General features: G+C 36.5%; 1 protein-coding gene across 2 annotated transcripts in view; it reads right to left on the bottom strand.

The window, feature by feature from the left end:
- Nucleotides 1-19464, bottom strand: part of HYCC1 (hyccin PI4KA lipid kinase complex subunit 1) — a 73970-nt gene that overhangs the window by 25040 nt on the left and 29466 nt on the right. For both annotated transcript variants that reach the window (XM_007981897.3, XM_007981896.3), the window contains exons 3-7: nt 18868-18969; nt 12857-13036; nt 11928-12008; nt 10965-11080; nt 10483-10578 (exon numbers count right to left, since the gene is read on the bottom strand). In XM_007981897.3, the coding sequence (XP_007980088.1) occupies nt 10483-10578; nt 10965-11080; nt 11928-12008; nt 12857-13036; nt 18868-18969 (575 nt within the window). The remainder of the gene's footprint in view (nt 1-10482; nt 10579-10964; nt 11081-11927; nt 12009-12856; nt 13037-18867; nt 18970-19464) is intronic.

Here is a 19464-nt window from a genome sequence, read left to right as displayed (position 1 = left end):
ACTAAAAATAAAAAGCAAAGAAATATTTATTTACTATTATTAGTTTTTTAGAGTCAAGGTCTTGCTGTGTGCCTAGGCTGGAGTGTAGTGGCATGATCACGGCTCACTGCAGCCTTGAACTCCCAGGTTCCAGCAATCCTCCCATCTCAGCCTCCCGAGTATAGGTGCATGTCACCACACTTAGCTGCTTAAAAAAATTTTTTTTTTGAGATGGGGTCTTGCTATGTTATCAGGCTGGTCTTGAACTCCTGATCTCAAATGATCCTCCCATGTCAGCCTCCCAGTTGCTGAGATTACAAGTATCACACTCAGCTCCAGAAATATGTATTATAGTGAGGAATATTTAAGGAGTACCAAAGTTAAGGAGCATTTATTATAATGAAAAGGAAGCAACCTAAAAGTCCAACACAGGAGACCAATTATATAAATCGTTCAGAGAATACTACAGAAATTAAACATAATGTTTTGAAAATCTATTTAAATGACAAGGAAAAAACTGTCCAAAACAACAGATGCAGCATAATCCCATTTTGCAATAAACAAATAGGTGTATAGTGTGTGTCACTGCAAAAAGAACATTAAAAAGTCATAGTTATCTGTGGGATTATAGATCTGTTTTCTTCTTTATATTTACATGTATTTTTTGAACTTTCTGACCAACATGCACTGTTTTATTGTTTGTTTTTCGTTTTTGTGACATGATCTTGGTTCACTGCCACCTCTGCCTACCAGGTTCAAGCAATTCTCCTGACTCAGCCTCCCAAGTATCTGGGACTACAGGCCTGCGCCACCATACCCATCTGATTTTTTTGTATTTAGTAGAGATGGGGTTTCACCATGTTGGTCAGCATGCCCTGTTTCTAAAATAAACAGTACATTTTTATTTTTCATAAACAAATTTACTAGAAAATAAATGCTTTCACATAATATTCTATGCTTGATATAATATGAGCTTCACTTAATATAGTCTAGCCAATAGATTGTAATTATTTACTTACTCTTCCCCTGCACTCACTACCTAGAACTTTTCTCTACTCTAACTAAAGTAGAGTTAGAGTAACTAACTAAAGTTATTTTCTCTACTTAATGAATCTAAGCCTTCACTTTAAAATGTCCGAGTATGCCACAGACCATTTCAAAAATATTCCCCAAGAATGTTATTAATTCAGACAACTTTAAAAGATCCACATAAATGCATTTAATATCAGAGGATCCCAGAACTTTTTAGAACCAAGAGTAAAAGGTAAGCAGGAAAATAGAAAAATTAGCTGCATGTGAAATAAAACAAACTCAAGTTTCGTTTGAATTTACAAAAATGTATGCCCAAACTAGAATAGAGACTCCTCTTACTCTTATTAACTAAAGAAGCAAAAAAAAATTTTACTTTCTTACACCTTACATTTTTATGCTAGGGATGGTTGTATGGTTGTAAATAATAGAGAACCAATGGATGAAAGAAATTTTTAATTAACTCATTTATTCATTCTGTAAATATTTATTAAAGACTGATATTGTGTCAGACCCTAGAGATATAGATGATGGATGTAGCTCCCACAGGGACTCACAATCTAATCATGGAGACTATGTAGTAAGCAAATATTTTCAATGAACATGTTCAAGAGGTGGTAAAGGAGAGAATGGTAAACTCAGGTGGAAGAAGTGGAGAGTCAGAGAGGACTTCTCAGAAAAGAGATTCCTTTGAATTGAGTCTTGAAGAAAAAGTGATATTTTTCCAAGTGGAAAACATAGGAAAGTTCAAAGGCAGAGGTAGGATGAAACAGCATGACACTGAGGAGACTGTGGACATTTTAGCAGGATGGAGGGCTAGGACACTAGGAAATACTAGAGAAGCTCATCACATCATGTAGCTAGATCATAAGTATCTTATAACCTGCTAGGTTTTACCACATAGACTGGTAAGCAACTAAAGATTTTTTTGTTTTGTTTTGTTTTAAGCAAAGAAGTACCAAAATCAGATTGGTCTTCTGATAACATCACTCTGGCTATATCGGAAGAGTTCGCTGAAACTGGATGTGGGTGGGATGAGGATCCCAGTAGTGAGATGAAGGAGGACTGAAGATAAGACATAATGGTGGTAGAAGGAGGAAGGGTAGGTTTGCAGTCATATCTAGGAAGTATAAAGAAGGTAAGACCAAAGAAGTAAGAAGAGTAGATAATTATTTCCACATTTAGTTTGAATAGCTGGCCACATGATGGTATCATTAACTGAGTTAGAACAAATAGGAATACGGGAATATACTGTTTCAGATATGTTGGTTTTTAGGTAGCATGACATAGTATCAATTTTGCCTGCCATGCCACCATCCCTATCTGCCATGCCACCATCCCTATCTTCTATTAAAAGCACTGCCATCCCTCTTCCCTTTAGGAACTAGTCTTTCCCTATATAATCAAGAATAATCACATGATTATGGTGGGGCTGCTAATGAAACTATTACAGAGGTCGCTACCTCCATATCTATTTTTAATAATACATACATATAAGTCACACTCCCTTCCTTTCCCCCAGCAATTTTAGCTAGGAACGGCAGCCGCTCCACTAGAGACTACATTTTCTAGTTTTCCTTGCATTTAGATGTGATCATGTGACTAAGTTCTAGACAATGGTATATTAACCAAAGTGGTGAAACTTCTAGGTCATACCCCTTAAAAATCTTCTATGTCATACCCCTAAAAGGCAGCTACATGCCTTTGACTCCCTTTCTCCCTGCTTGCAGGATAGAAAGCAAATGTAATAGTGGTGATCTGAGACCATACCAACAAGAGAAATATCATAGGGAATGGCAGAATCCCAAGACAGAAGGAACTTGAACACACTGGAAACATGCAAGCAATCTACCTTTTAGACCACCTACCAGCTTGGACTTTTATGTGAGAGAGAAATAAATATCTACTTTATTTAAGTTATCATTGTTTGTCTGTGTTAATACAACCAAAGCAATATTTAACCTGATAGAGTACTCTTCCAATTATATTACTCAATATGGCCCCAAAGGGGTATGTAGAAGTCTCAGGCTGGCACACCCTTTGCTGGATGTTTTTAATACTGAAACTGGGAGAAGCTCTTTCTACTGAGGTCACTAAAAGTAGACAATGTAAGGGCCTGGCACAGTGGCTCACGCCTATAATCTTAGCACTTTTGGGAGGCCAAGGCGGATGGATCACAAGGTCAGGTGTTCAAGACCATCCTGGCCAACATGTCGAAACCCCATTTCTACTAAAAATACAAAAATTGGCCCAGCATGGTAGCATACACCTATAATCCCAGCTACTCAGGAGGCTGAGGCAGGCGAATCACTTGAACCCGGGAGGTGGAGGTTGCGTGAGCCACCGTCTGGCCATCCTGAGGCCAATTCCATGACTGCTCTTCCTAGGTTCAAATATCTGTTTTTTTGTTTTGTTTTGTTTTGAGATGGAGTCTCACTCTGTTGTCCAGGCTGGAGGGCAGTGGCACAATGACCTCAGCTCACTGCCACCTCCACATCCCAGGTTCAAGCGCTTCTCCTGCCTCAGCCTCCATGTAGAAGGGATTACAGGCGCCCACCACTACATCTGGCTAATTTTTGTATTTTTAGTAGAGGTGGGGTTTTGCCATGTTGGCCAGGCTGGTCTCAAACTCCTGACCTCAAGTGATCCACCCTCCTTGGCCTCCCAAAGTTCTAGGATTACAGGGGTGAGTCACTGCATCCAGCCCCTTTGGTATAATTTAGTTTGATGTAGATATCAGTTGGCTGCCACAGGAAGAGTCCTAAAATTTACAAAGTATCTACGGGACACGTTGACAGAGACAGTTCCTGGATTGAATATACAGGTTTAGGAATCAGGAAGGAAATAGTATAGGGTTCAGAACATAGATAAATTATTGTTGTTATTATACAACTTTAAAAAAAAATTTGCATGGCTCTAGGATGGTCACTCATCTTTTAAATTTACTTTATGTAAGAATTACAGAGACAGTTCTCTCAAATACCAACACCACACGTGAAAGATATACAAAGGAAATAAAATTCCAGGTTCTCTCATTTTCTATACTAGCTACTTGTGAAGAAATAAGTGGTCGTTTATTAGAGGCTGAAACTAAACATTTATTCAGAAATGCAAATGGTTAATGTTTTATAACTAAGAAAACTAAAACTGGTGATTTTATTTACCAATGAAAGATTTTTTAAAAGTAAAAACCCAATTATTTCCTTTAATCCTAACTCTACTTATCAAATTATAAATCTGAGCTGAAGAGCTCATCTATCATTCATTCATTCAACAGTTATTGAGGTTCTGTCATATGCCAGGCACTTCTAAGCTCTTGTGATACAGCAGTGAACAAAACATAGTTCCTGACCTCATGAAGTTTCTAGCAGTTGACAGGCTGTATCAAAAGAACAAACAAGGTAATTATAGTGTTATGAGTGCTACAAGGAAATAAACTAGGGCGGGAAAGTTCTACTTTGGGAATGATGGTCACGGAAAGCCTCTCCAACGAAGTACCATTTGAGCTGAGAACCAAAATAGTCTAGTCCTATCCCTCTGCATCATTAACTGGTAATGGCATCTCTTTTCTCTACTCCTTTATTTTGGTACTTAAGAATTCTCCGAATTAAGTTTTTTTCTGATCCCTATCTTCAAGGATATTGTTTGCCCATATACCCTTTAGTGAACTTAAATGCCAAACAAAACAAAGCAATAAAGCTATATGCCACATGAATTCCTGGTTCCTCTGTTCATCAGGGCTATGTCCTGAAGTTCTTTGATTTCCCTTCACAAATCCAAACATAAGGATATGTCCTTACAAAAGAGCAGCTGAGTGCCATAACAGCCATGTCTGTATTAAGTTTACTCTGCCAAATTCACAAGGCATGTGAAAATAAAATCCCTTCTGGAAGGTGTATTTGGTCAATATATTTCTTGGAGAAGTCCTTGGCATCAATTTGTAAGTGAGAAAAACTCTTGCTGTGATTCTCATTCTCTGGTGAGAGAGATGTGTTTCATTCTTAGAATTAAAAAAAACTTTTGAGATTGTTAACATAGCCTCAGTTACAAACCATACAATGATTAGGAAGACCCATTCCAGTGAGTTTATTTATTCATGATAGACCAGAACCGAAAGTAGAAAAGAAAGGTTATTATTATCAGATATATATATTTATATATAATATATAAATATATTATAAATAAATAATTATAATATTATATATAACATAACATTATTATCAGATGGATCTTCAGATCATCAGGCTAGTGAGTAGAAACTTGGCTGAAAAGGTGAAACAGGCCGGGTGTGGTGGTTCATGCTGTAAACACTTTGGGAGTCTGAGGCCCGCATATTGCCTGAGCTCAGGAGTTTGAGACCCGCCTGGGCAACATGGCGAAACCTCGTCTCTACTAAAAATACAAACAATTAGCTGGGCATGGTGGCATTTGCCTGCAGTCCCAGCTACTCAGGATGCTGAGGCACAAGAATTGCTTGAGCCTGGGAGGTGGAGGTTACAGTGAGCAGAGATTGTGCCGCTGCACTCCAGCCTGGGCAACAGAGCAAGACCCCATCTCAAAAAAAGAGGGGCAGAGAGAAGTGGAGAGGAAAAGTCCAGGAGAACAGAAAAAGGGGAAAGGAGAAAAGAGAAAGTGGAAGAATTGCCTGATTAGTAACGAGCACTTTTCTGTCCTGCTTGTTCTGCTCTTTGAAATTAAGAGCTTAAAAAAGTCTGCATCTCCTGTCATGTTTCTCAAGTGAAGATCACACACAAAAATCATGCTCACATGGTTGGAGGAAAGATTATTTTAGTTGGGTTGTGAAGGATGGGCAAAATTTAGATACTGGTAAAAACTAGTTTCCAAACAAAATAACAAGCAATTGAAAAATTTGCCATAGGTTCTTTCAACTAGAAATGACCTAATATCAGATATGCTCTAGAATTGTTGATACAGTCATAGCAAACAGGTGAGAAAAAAAAAAAAAAAGCAATGCCTTATATGCATCCATAGTGAATGTGTGTGCTCACTGATGGAGTACAATAATATGCCAGCTGTCATTTACTAGATGATAACAAAGTGGCTGATGCTGCATTAAGTGCTTTATATTTATATAAATTTTATTAGTCAGGAGCAAAATGGCTTACTCGTAACAAAGGTGCCCTTAATTGACAGAAAACAATCTATTCAGGTGGTCAGAAAAATTGACCTAGAAGTGAGGAGAGAGGCAGGGATTCATTACAGGTACACAGAAACAAATACACTGATCAGGAACTCACAGCTATCCATATCCAGGTTCGTCAGTTAGATGACTCACTAGCTAAACAAAATCAGAGCTGTCCCTTAGACAATGGGAGAGAATTCAACTTAGTAGCTGAGCATAGTTTCATTCTTAATATTTATATTCCACATCAAAAAAGAAGATAAGCCATATGTTAAACAGTCTTGTATTAAATATCCAACAGGAAGAAATCATTTCCTCAAACTTAGAGGACTCTGGTATATACTATCAAAACTTATCTGTAGCATTGGTAAGTATATTTATTTTCATAGGGCCACATATGTTTAGTACCAGCAGAGAACAAAAGCTTCTTGACTACAGCTTATTCAGTTTAGCTCTTGCTTGCTGTCAGATCTCTTCTTCAAGTTGTTCACACACAATACATAGGAGGGAAAGAGGCTATCAAGCTGGCCATCAATCAATCTGAATCAGGAAGGCAAAGCTTATAGTAACTGAACAGATTTTTGCTCAGTAGAATGAATTTATGTTAGCATAGGTGGAGGGTGGGAAGTGTTCAAGATTGTTTTAATTATTTTCATAACTAATTACAATCAGAAGATTAAAAAAGAATGAAACACATTTGTCACTGAATCTAGTTCATATACCCCATGAATTTTTTCTGGTTGTATTTATGTATCCTTCCTCCTAGATGACCCAATCATTTTGGTATAATCACCAACCAAATTCAGCAGCAATCTAAAACAACTATTACGTGGCAAACAGGATTAGATGGCCCATATAACAGTGGGATCACTTTCATCTTCAGGAAAACCAGCATTAGTGCTAAGATCATTAAGAAGCTCTTATACTTTAACTGGTATAACCGTTTTCTAACTTACTTACACCACAGTTCTGTAACCAATTTTCTTTCCATAGATATGAACTAGGCTTAACCTGATTAACAAAAGTGTTTTCTAATTCTTTTCTACTCATCTTAAAAATGTACAAAACCTCCTAATTAGAATATCTGATAAATGATTAAGAAAGCCAGTAGGTATGAGAAATAAATAACTGGATTTTATCATTGAGAATACAGTTAATAGGGAATCTAAAATGAAAATTTAAAAACATAAATAACTAAAAATGATATAAATGATAAATTTGATAGAGTTCCTCAAATGTAAGGCATTGTAGTTAAGAGTTAGCATTATTTAGATAGCTTAAGTCTTTTAAATTACTTAGATCTTTTCCCCTACCCTTTTTTTTTTTTTTTTAAATCTGGTGGACATTTATATGAAATTAATTTCTCTTGTGGCACAGATTGATCTATTTCTACCAAAACTTCCTTGGCCAAAATCCTACAGCGAGTTTTAAAATAATCTGTTTCTCTTTGTTTTTAAAGCCAGTTTTTACTTGCATTCTCTGTTGAAGAATTATTCAGTTCCCTGGTCAGGTAAAATTGGTATATTAGCAATTTTCTACTCATAATGTAAACGTAATTATATTAGAATGTGCTACATTAGAGTTAGGACAAAAATCAGTGACACATGCTCTTTTCTAACTTTTCCATCAGTAGTTTCAGGGAAACATCAAGAGTGGTTGGGCATTGTATTAGAACATCTATGGCGCTTCAAAAAATACATTTACACATAATACATAAAAATATAAATATATACATATATGGGCATTCCTGGATCCTAGCACCTAATACACTGCTTCAGAGTAGGATCTGGACTTTGCAGTGTGTTCTAAGTTCTAGAGGTGAAAATTGCTGCATTGTTACTCCTTAAACCAGTATTTCTGAATGTTGGTCTTTATACCCATTTTAGTCGATAAGAGTTTTCACTAGGCCATAGTGAAATGAAAAGCCAGGAAAGCTAAACTTATCCCAATTTAATTTATAAATTATTTTCCTTCCCTTCTACCCCCCCCCCCACCTTTTTGATATTAAAATAGTCTCCCTTTTGTTAAATAATGTTGATGGTAGATATTTATAATATAATGACTTGGCAAAATAAAAAGTTGGCAACACGTATGTGACTAACCCAGCTGTTCCACCTTTTTTGAGATTTTACAGATCTGTGAAATTCAAAAGTCTGGACATTTCTGCCTTTAAACAATTTAAAGCAAAAAACATCTTAGAACGACTTGGTAAGTGGGAGAGATGAACCATTGGTACCATCTTTTAAGGTTAGGAAATGTAATTATGCTCTAATTTGGAAAACATCTGAAAGACTTCACTTCTCTATCTTCTCTACTAAGCCCTTTGTCTTGTGAATTCTCTTCCTCTGCTGATTCTGCATGGCTTTCTATCCTATTCAGTATCAAGTTCTGATTTTTTATTTATTTTGTTTTCATTTCATTTCTAAGTATTGCTCAATGATCCCTCCCTCTGTGATATGGTTTGGCTGTGTCCCCACTCAAATCTCATCTTGAATTGTAGCTCCCATAATCTCCACATGTCACGGGAGGGACCCAGTGCGGGGGTAATTGAATCATGGGGACAGGTTTTCCCATGCTGTTCTCGTGATAGTGAATAAGTCTCATGAGATCCGATGACTTTATAAAGGGGAGTTCTCCTGCATATGCTCTCTTGCCTGCTGCCATGTAAGACATGCCTTTGTTCCTCCTTTATTTCCACCATGATTGTGAGGCTCCCCAGCATGTAGAACTGTGAGTCCATTAAACATCTTTTCCCTTATAAATTACCCAGTCTCAGGTATTTCTTCATAGCAGTATGAACATGGACTAATACACTCAGGATAAGTTGCATTTTCTTCTTTTTTTTTTTTTTTGAGACGGAGTCTCGTTCAGTCGCCCAGGCTGGAGTGCAGTGGCAGGATCTCGGCTCCCTGCAAGCTCCGCCTCCCGGGTTCACGTCATTCTCCTGCCTCAGCCTCCCAAGTAGCTGGGACTACAGGGGCCCGCCGCCACGCCCGGCTAATTTTTTGTATTTTTAGTAGAGACGGGGTTTCACCATGTTAGCCAGGATGGTCTCGATCTCCTGACCTCGTGATCCGCCCACCTCGGCCTCCCAAAGTGCTGGGATTACAGGTGTGAGCCACCGCGCCCAGCCCATAAGTTGCATTTTCTAAATAAATTCCTCAAATAGAAATTATTCCACAAGTTCATTAGTTCTATAATATCTCTTATTTACTTGAATTATCGAGGGCAATAATCTGTCATTTTTGTTTCTGCTTTTTTTTCTTTTTTCTTTTTTATTATACTTTAAGTTCTAGGGTACATGAGCACAATGTGCAGGTTTGTTACATATGTATACATGTGCCATGTTGGTGTGCTGCAACTATTAACTCAAAAAGGAACACTGAAATTGCCAAAAATTTAGAAAATCACAAAAAAAAATCACAAAGGAGAAAATTAAAATAAACCACAATTCCACCAACTAGAGATAATCATTGTTAATATTCTGGTCATATTCAACCAATACCATATATACTATCATTAACTACTCTTTTAAATCAGGATTTTTAAAATGTGAATATACTACACTCAAGGATATAATTTAGTTTATAACTCCTTGAATCAATTTATTTTTAACAAGAAAAGTTTAAGAACCAGTATCTCTTACTTATTTCTTAGTTCCAAATTAGAGCACAGTAAAAATATATAAATAAATACAAACAAAAAGAAGCCAACCACATGCCAAAACTTGAAAGATCATAACAGCTCTATCATTTAGCTATATACTATAATCCTTTTCTGATTAAATATTCAACTTAAATGTTATTCATCTTTACATTCTTCATCATGTTCTTGTTTTTGTTGTTTTTGTTTGTGTTGTTTTTGAGACAGTGTCTTGCCCTGTCACCCAGACTGGAGTGCAGTGGTGCAATCACAGCTCACTGTATTCTCAACCTCCTGGGCTCAAGTGACTGTCCCACCTCAGCCTCCCAGGTAGCTGGGACTACAGGCGTGCACCACCATGCCCAGCTGATCTTTTTTAAAAAATTTTTTTTATAGAGACAGGGGTCTTGCTATGTTGCCCAGGCTGGTCTTGAACTCCTGGGCTCATGCGATACTCCCACCTCAACTTATCAAAGTGCTGAAATTACAGACATGAGCTTTGCACATGTTTTATTGTGACTATCAATTATAGGGAACTTTCTATGTGTTGGGTAGGCTGAGCTTTACATTAACTTATTTAATGTTTTAAACAAATGATTACACAAAACAAAAATAACTTAGGTATGTACCAGACTAGCAAGCATAGATTCATATATTTCAATATTAGAAACACTTGAATTTTACTTTACCTTGAACAAATTTGACACAGTGACTGAAGAGAAACACTGGGCATATAGGTTAAGGCAGCATTGTAACACAACAAAAGGAATGTCAACACTTCAAACCTAAAGACAAACAAAAAGAATATTACCAAATCTTTAGAATTCTAAGAAGTCAACTATAATAGGGGAGAGGGCACTCCTTGGGGAGAGATATAATGTTACAGAACAGACCTGCACAGTATAAGCACACTAATAATGAAAAACTAAAGGAAAAAAAGACTTTCCAAGTAACAGCCATATGAAACCTGTCTTTAAAATTCAATGTTCCAGCTGACACCTGAAGCAAGGCATACTGACAAATCTAGATCTATTTTTCTCTTGTATAAAATGACTGAATATTCAAATAAATTGTCACACACAACTCATTAAACATTATTTGTAAATCTACTGAAATAATATTCTTAAAAAATTAGTGGAGTAAGGTAAGAATTTTTATCCCCACAGTATACCTATTCTGTGCTGTCAGCATCTCCCTTTGAGGATGAGGTCCACTGTATACCACTTTTGACAAACCATGCTGGGATAGTGCACTCTCGGTCAGAGCCATGGACCCAATGCTGGAAGGCTAGAGAAAAGACATTTGAATAAAGAAAAAAAAAAAGCTATTCTACTGAAAAGGTGATACTTAGAATATATATGTACCACTAAAATAGCTACCATGAAGAACATCATATATCTTAAACACATTTAGGCTGCCTACCAATTTTTTTGCTCAAAGATTTAATAACTAATTTTTTTTTTTTTTTTTTTTGAGATGGAGTCTGGCTCTGTCGCCCAGGCTGGAGTGCAGTGGCCGGATCTCAGCTCACTGCAAGCTCCGCCTCCCGGGTTTACGCCAGTCTCCTGCCTCAGCCTCCCAAGTAGCTGGGACTACAGGCGCCCGCCACTTCACCCGGCTAGTTTTTTTTTTTTTTTTGTATTTTTTAGTAGAGACGGGGTTTCACCGTGTTCGCCAGGATGGTCTCGATCTCCTGACCTCGTGATCCGCCCGTCTCGGCCTCCCAAAGTGCTGGGATTACAGGCTTGAGCCACCGCGCCCGGCCAATAACTAATTTTAAAACAAACCACAAATGAGAAATGAAAATCAGTTTAATTTCAAAAATTCTACCATGGAAATACACAATTGCCCCCACTACCCCCGCCAACACACACAAGTAGCCATCCATCAGGAGGAGTGAAAAATATTTCAAAAAGAATACTTTCAATAGATCTCTTATTAGCAGATTTTAGTTTGATGTTCAATTATTTTGATTTCTCATCTCAATTTGGAAATAGTAAATACTTTGCGGGTATTTATACTTTTGCAGGTACTAATAAATTGATCATTTTTTTTTCCTAAATAACTAGATTATAACTTGTGGCAATATCAAAGCTTAGGGTCAATAAACTCGTTACGATAAAATGTCACTTACTTCATGATATACAGATGGTTTGGATAAAGATGGAATTGTAAAACTCAATACTTTGCTATGTCCCTGTTTGTCAACTATTTCCTATAGAAGTGAAAGAAAATATATTAAAATACATACTTTCTTACACATAAATTTACAAACTAAATTTAAATAGCCTAAAACATTTTTTTAAAAAGACCTGAATAGAAAGGAATTTTAAGTTAAAATCTTAAACCATGATAATCTATTATTATTCATCAACACCGGCAGTTAAACTGTACATCCTTCCACTTAAAAAATATATGTAACATAATTTTCAGGATGGCTGAGATACAGATATAGTGTCTTAATAATCCTTGATCTTCCTCATATAACAAGTTATATTTGTTAAGTGAAGTAATCATTTAAATATGAAATATGTGAAGAAAATGACCTCACATTTCTTTTCCATTTTGAAAGGTACAAAACTTAAGTATCTAGAATACCATACTAATTAATATATAAACTCTATTAGTAAAGCAAGCTATATGTTAAAACAATGTTGTACACTCTGGAGACAGTCTAGATTTTATAGAACTATAATTGGTGAATATTAGAGTAAATCTTTTCTCCCAAACCTTCTGTGAAGGTCAGAAACAGATCATTTATAGGCAATGAACTTTAAGTTTACAAAATTTAAAATGCAACACTGATATTTTCAGATATCGCTATAAAAGAAATGAAATGATCCGATTTTCAACCTTCAATTAATCCATAAAGGTATAGTTACATAATTACATATATGTTTGTATGTCTCCCAACCCCCAGAAAGTTATATTTGGAAGAATGGGCTATGAGTAATTTGACATATGAAAAAACAAACACTAGCTTCATTAAAATGATAAGCAGTTGCACAGGTTATATATTTGATTTTCTCAAAAAAGATTTTGTTAACTCCATTAAATACAAACCAAATTGTAAACCCCTAGAAGAAGAGCTTCAATGCATCCACTGCTATGCACATTTCTGCTGGCTGAGACTGCAAGGTAGCACCAAATTAGTTCTGGGAGAAACTGCAGCGTAAATTGAAGCAACTGCTCCTCTCCACTGCGATAGAATTCAAAGAGCTGGTGACAGACAGGTTCCAGCAACTGGAAGAAACACAAAATGTTAATTCAAGAACTGGACTGTATTTGAATGGAACTACTATATGAAGTATAAAAGGTTTTCTCAGATTGGTAAAAATCATGTCTTTTTAAATTCTTAAATACCTAAGTTGTAGGGAGTTTCTTTCTAAAATATCCTTTCTTCCTGGTAAAACACATGCCAATATATAAAGGTTTGACTATGGGGTTGAAGAAATTGAAATAGGAATCCTGGGTACTTACTGTCCTATCTCCCTCCTCCTGAGTTTATAATTAGGCAACATCTGACAGCAATGATTGGTGTGTAGGGGGGCTAAATAACTACAGACCCCCCTAGATCTAGATCCCTATTGTGACCATGACTAATTGGCCCTGGAGAGTCTAAAAATTGCTGTAATTTTATTTTAAACATAATTTGGAGTCATCCACAACCTTTTCCTCTCCCACCACACTCTCAACATTATCCAGTTAACAGAGCTGACTGCATCTTTAGAAGGGGCTTTAAGAAATCACATAGGCAAAGTAAGACCCTCTTACAGGTAAGTATTCTCTTAAAGCATATACAATGATCACACACAAGTCATACTCAAATATGTTAAAAGATTCACAAGGTACTGTTCACAAGGTACTGATTTTTCAAGCAAATTCTCAGGCTATTTATTATATATATATCCAATGAACTACACTTCACTAAGGCAACAAATTTAAATAAATATACTAAACAGATTTTCTACAACCAATAATGGTAATGAACAGAAACTAATTTACAGTGGATGTTTTGATTTCAAGTAAGTGAAATATGTAAACTGAATATAATTAAAGTCAATATTGTTTATAAAAGGTATAACAAAAGTTATACTTCAATAAACATTGACTAAGTCAAACTAATCTTTCCTATTGAAAAATTAATAAACTTCTGACAGTTAATCTTCCACAAGGAATACTTTTTCCACTCCTGAAATGGTCTTTAGAGGCCAAGAGATGTCCAGTGTGGCCATGGAAAGACAACAGAAAAACAGAGGGGCAGGAGGCAAAGTCATCCCATTCAGAGATAGCAAGAGAAGTTTTTAGCGCAGGAATTTGAAAGAAGGGGGTTAGAGGTGGCTGGAAGAAAGAATGACTGGTTAGGGATGTTTTAGCTTTCAGGGCGGAGTTTTTAAAATTTTCTTTGTGGACCCATATCAATAATCTCGAATTGTGGCATAACATCCCTCATCTCTAAATTCCTTAGAAAGCTAAATCAATTGAGATAGTCTAACAAACACTGCGAAATTATGAAATCTTTTTTTTTTTTTTTTTTTGAGACAGAGTCTCGCTCTGTTGCCCAGGCTGGAGTGCAGTGGCCGGATCTCAGCTCACTGCAAGCTCCGCCTCCCGGGTTCCCGCCATTCTCCTGCCTCAGCCTCCTGAGTAGCTGGGACCACAGGCGCCCGCCACCACACCCGGCTAATTATTTTGTATTTTTAGTAGAGACGGGGTTTTACCGTGTTAGCCAGGATGAGTCTCGATCTCCTGACCTTGTGATCCGCCCGTCTTGGCCTCCCAAAGTGCTGGGATTACAGGCTTGAGCCACCACGCCCGGCCATTATGAAATCTTATTTGAAAATTTATTCAAGACAGTTTGTATGAACATATAATTTTAATCAAAACATACTCAAAAGGCTTTACAATCCATTTAAAATCCAAAATTCAGAGTTTTTGCCGTACAAAAGTGTAACTTAATGAAGACCGATTCAAAGGGGAGGTAGAAATATATCGCAACAAGATTAGATGAAATTATGCATTTGAAATTAATACAGATAAATATCAGTATCTGTGAAGTGTGTCCCAGATTGCGAAGTACTTACACATACATAAACCCATTAAATTCCCACAACACTGTAGGGTAAAATATCATTATCCACACTTTCCACAGAAGGAAACTAAGACAAAGAGGCTATCCGCTATGACCAAAATCACATGGCTTACAAGGGTCAGACCCAGAGCCAGGTATTTTGACTTCTTTACTAACATACCTGAAAAATGTCAGGAAGAATAAAACGATATACAGTGTGGGAAATATGGACAGTGTCTGACATATCTAATTTGACTATATTTGAAGCAAGCAAAGGAGCATCAGAACCTGCTGTGTTCCTGGTGTCTGGGTTGCATTTTTTAATGTATTTTTTTTTTCATGGAAACTGTTATTTATCGTGGTTATGTTTTACAGTACTATTAAGAGAGACTGTACCTCAAGTATACTTATACGTGTTAAATGGCTTTTTTGGGTTTAAGGAGAACCTAGTCACCACGTGTCATCTCTCCATTGTAAAATATATTTTGAGTTCTAAAACAGCTAAGCCACAAATGGATTTTTACAACAATCCATTCATAAGTAAGAAGTCTGTATTATAACAGAGATTTCTAGTGGTAATAGGCATATGACTCAAAAATGCTCTTTAGTGACTAAGTAAGGAAAATGTTCTTTAATGACTAAGCAGGAAAAGAGTCAAGTTTTGGTAAATTTAGAAGGAAAATCTTGTAATATTTTTTGTATTGAACAATTACTGAGGAACATTGGGTAGGAAAAGGATACGGAAAAGTTGGACAACACTACTATTCAGGAACCAGCAGCTACTGGTACCGGACCTCTCTGTTCTCTGGACTCCAGACTCCTAGAACTCGAAGGGGACTTTATGTAGGTCTTTCAAAAAACAGCTGATTTCATAACAGACTTAAGCAGTATTAACCTCTACTCATATGCCTGTCTCAAAGTTATAGTCAACTAAAAGCGCCATTTAAGCAAATTGCACTGTACCCATATAAACTGCCTCTTTATAAGTTTCTTGAACACATCACACATCCCAGGGCCTTTCCACCTACAGTTCATTCTCCTGGAAGGCTCTTGCCCCTGATTCCACTCCAACTCCTAATTCGTTTGGATCTTGATTTAATCACCAACTTCCTCAGTCCCAACATATATTTCCCTTCATTTTATTTATCCTTATAGATTTATCACTAACTGACATAGTATTATATGTTTAGCTATTTGTTTAATGTCTATCTCACTAACTAGAAAACAAGTTTTAATCTACAAGATTAAGAATTCAGTCTATTTTATTCTCATAATTCCTAAGTGGTTCCTGATACACTGTATGTGTTTAATAAATATTTATTAAATGAATAAAACTGAATAATGAAAAAGTACTATTAGTAAAGTTTAAATGCCAAATTCATTGAACTTCAAATAATACCAGAAACAATATCTCAAATTTCAAAAATTCTGGAAACAATAATATCAACTTGTTAGGAATATTTTCAAATTAAGACACAAAATATTCTAAACAGCAAAAGGGAGGTTACAATGTTAAAGTAGATTACACTTTTGTATTTTAGAAGCACTTCCAAATATATCTGAAAGAGCGAGTGGTTTTTTTAAGAATACAGAATACACACAGTCTTCACCACATGAACCAGAATAAAAGCACAAAACAAACTAACATGCAAGACCAGAACCAGTGCTTCGGAAAGTATGGTCCCGAGGATCATCCACCAACTGTTACCAGTCTCCAACAATATAAACATAGAAACTGAGAGGAAACATTTAGAAACTTTTATAGCAACTTAATATTGTTACAACATCCAAGTGAGCCATCAGATTTATCAGAGTATACATCAGTTATGGAATATCAAATTTGTGTGGTGCCTCACACTGTGGTGTGAGTTGCATGTTAGTCACGTACTTTAGATACACATATTTGTCTGTGACAGATTACAATTTTTTTAAAAAACTGGTCCGTCATCACTAGTAGTTTCAGAAACATTGCTCTGAACCATCAGAGCTATATTTACTAGCATTATCTGAATAAAAGGAATGCTATAAACTAATCTAGCCAATCATAAATTTATCCTACAAACTCTTTCCAAAGTAGCCTAGTTAAAACATACTTCATCAGAGGAATAATTTTTAAGCTTCTCAAAATAATAATACATGAGCATCAAGATTTAATTTGTTAAAAAACATAAAGCACACGGCTATACTTACCCTATTTTGTGAAATAATTCTAAACCAAACATGCAAAATTTTAAAACAGCTTTCACTCAATATTTAAAAAGTAAAACCCTTCAAGAAAACAGCCTACCTGTGCATTCTATACAAGTTAAGAAGTTTTGGGGAGAAGGAAGAGACAAGACAAATATGATTGTTCAATTCAGTTATTCCAGTTAAAGTTTTTTGGCTTGTCAATATATACTCCCTAATCCCTTCAACACCTAAAATTCATGATATGCATTACAGTATAACCAGTAGGAGTGGGCTATTCGACACCCCCTCCAAAAGAGGTTAACTACTCAAAAGAAGATCCTCCCTCAATTTTGGTAGTTTAATCCCAGAGATACGTAGATCCATATTGGACTGGACTCCAGGATATGTTACTTTACCACTGAATCTGCTGTTAGAGTCTATCATGCCATCCATCAAACTCAAGTACAAAAGGAATTATTACTTCAGATCCCTCTCTTCTACCATACCTCTTTCCACTCCACCTGACACTGCTCAAGTTTAGGTTCTCAACAGCTCCCTCCTAGTCTACTGTCATAGCTTCCTAGTCTTCTTGTGTTCCCCATTTTTTCATTTGCCAATCTATCCTCCACATAGCCACCTTCCTAACCCCTCAGTGCAGAGAGAGTCTAAACTGCTTAAGATGGAATTTGACGCCCACCACGGTTACGTCCTAAACCTAGCTTTCTAGCTTCAGCTCCTATTACAGCCTTACCCCCTCTTGTTAACTACTGTGTTAGCCTATTCACTTTTTCCAAAAGCCGTACCTTTTTATTTTTCATCCTATCTCCAATTTTTTTCTATTTCTACTATGAATAGTAGGATTTACAAGCACCAGAATCTGGAGTGTAGATTATTTTATTACCTTCAAACTAAATGGGCAGCTAGTGTGGTGCAGTGCCTCATGCCTGGAATCCCAGCACTTTGGGAGGCTGAGGTGGATGGATCGCTTGAGCCCAGGAGTTCGAGACCAGCCTGGGCAACATGGTGCAATCCCGTCTCTACCAAAAATACAAAAATTGGCCAGGTGTGATGGTGCATGACTGAAGTCCCAGGTACGGGGGTGCTGAGGTGGTAGGATCGCTTGAACCCGGGAGGTCAAGGCTGCAGTGAGCCATGATCACACCACTGCACTCCAGCCTGGGAAATAAAGTGAGACCTTGTCTCAAAAAAAAAAAAAAAAAAAAAAAAAAAAAAAATCTAAATTAGCCATCAGAAAAAGGAAAGGGTGGTAGTGGGGGCAAGAGGAAAGACTGGGAAAGGCAATAGCCAGACTAAACTATTTGCCATTCTTTAAATGCCTTTCATTTTCTGAGCCTCCGTATACTATCCCCACTGCATGGAATGTTCTTTTACCTTGCCACCTGGAAAACTTGTGCTTATCTGTAGACTGGATTAAGGATTGCCTTGAAACCATGTGTTTACTTATTTTCTCCCACTTTCCTCTTTCAGGATAAAAACCATGTGTTACTCAATTTGATTCTCCATTGCCTAGCATAGTTGAAGGGCTCATAATGGACACTCAAATACTTGCTGAATGAATAAAATGAAATGTAGTGACATAAACTTTTCAAAGCTACCTCTAGCAAGAGAGAAAGAGAGAAAATGTTCAGAGATGGCTTTTGGAATATGGTAATAAATTCTATTTCTTGGCTTGGGGAATGGTACACTAAAGTTCATTTCAATATTGTTCTTTAAACATATGTATTTTCTTACCCTTTTATATAGATTTGACAATTAAAAATTAAAAATCAATCAAGTCAATACTACTAGCACAATAAACCATAAAAGTACTTACCTCACTTTGTGGCTCCTGGATAACTTTATAGAGAGATGAAACTAAAGAACTCTTGTCTTTCAAATTTGTGGCATAATTTGATAAAGATGTTTCTGGTAATGTCTAAACAAATTTAAAAAAATACATTTTATTTTTATGAAATGTCCAGAATAGGCAAATCCATAGACGCAGAAAGTAAATTAGTTGTTGCCAGGACTGCAGAGGGGAGAGGAAGATTAGGAGTGACCAACAGGTATGAAGTTTCTTTTTGGGGTGATGGAAATGTGCTGAAATTAGATGCTGGCATTGGTTGTACAACACTGTGAATATATCAAAAACCAAGGCAAGGTAAACATGTTTACCTTAAATTAGTAAATTTTATGTTATATTAATTATATCTCAACAAAACTTCAAAATAAAACAAAAAATATATTTTATCCTCTTATCAACAAGGACATAAACTAACATCAACACTTCATCTTCGATCACAGTTTGGGATTAGAGATAAGAATATAGGCCAGGCACAGTGTCTCGTGCCTGTAATCTTAGCACTTTGGGAGGCTGAGGCAGGAGGATTGCTTGACCCCAGGAGTTCAAGACCAGCCTGGGCAATATAGC

The sequence above is a fragment of the Chlorocebus sabaeus genome, chromosome 21 (genome assembly GCF_047675955.1).
Source record: "Chlorocebus sabaeus isolate Y175 chromosome 21, mChlSab1.0.hap1, whole genome shotgun sequence".
NCBI lineage: Eukaryota > Metazoa > Chordata > Mammalia > Primates > Cercopithecidae > Chlorocebus > Chlorocebus sabaeus.
Note: the sequence above shows the minus strand (reverse complement) of the source record. Positions and strands in the feature narration are given on the sequence as shown.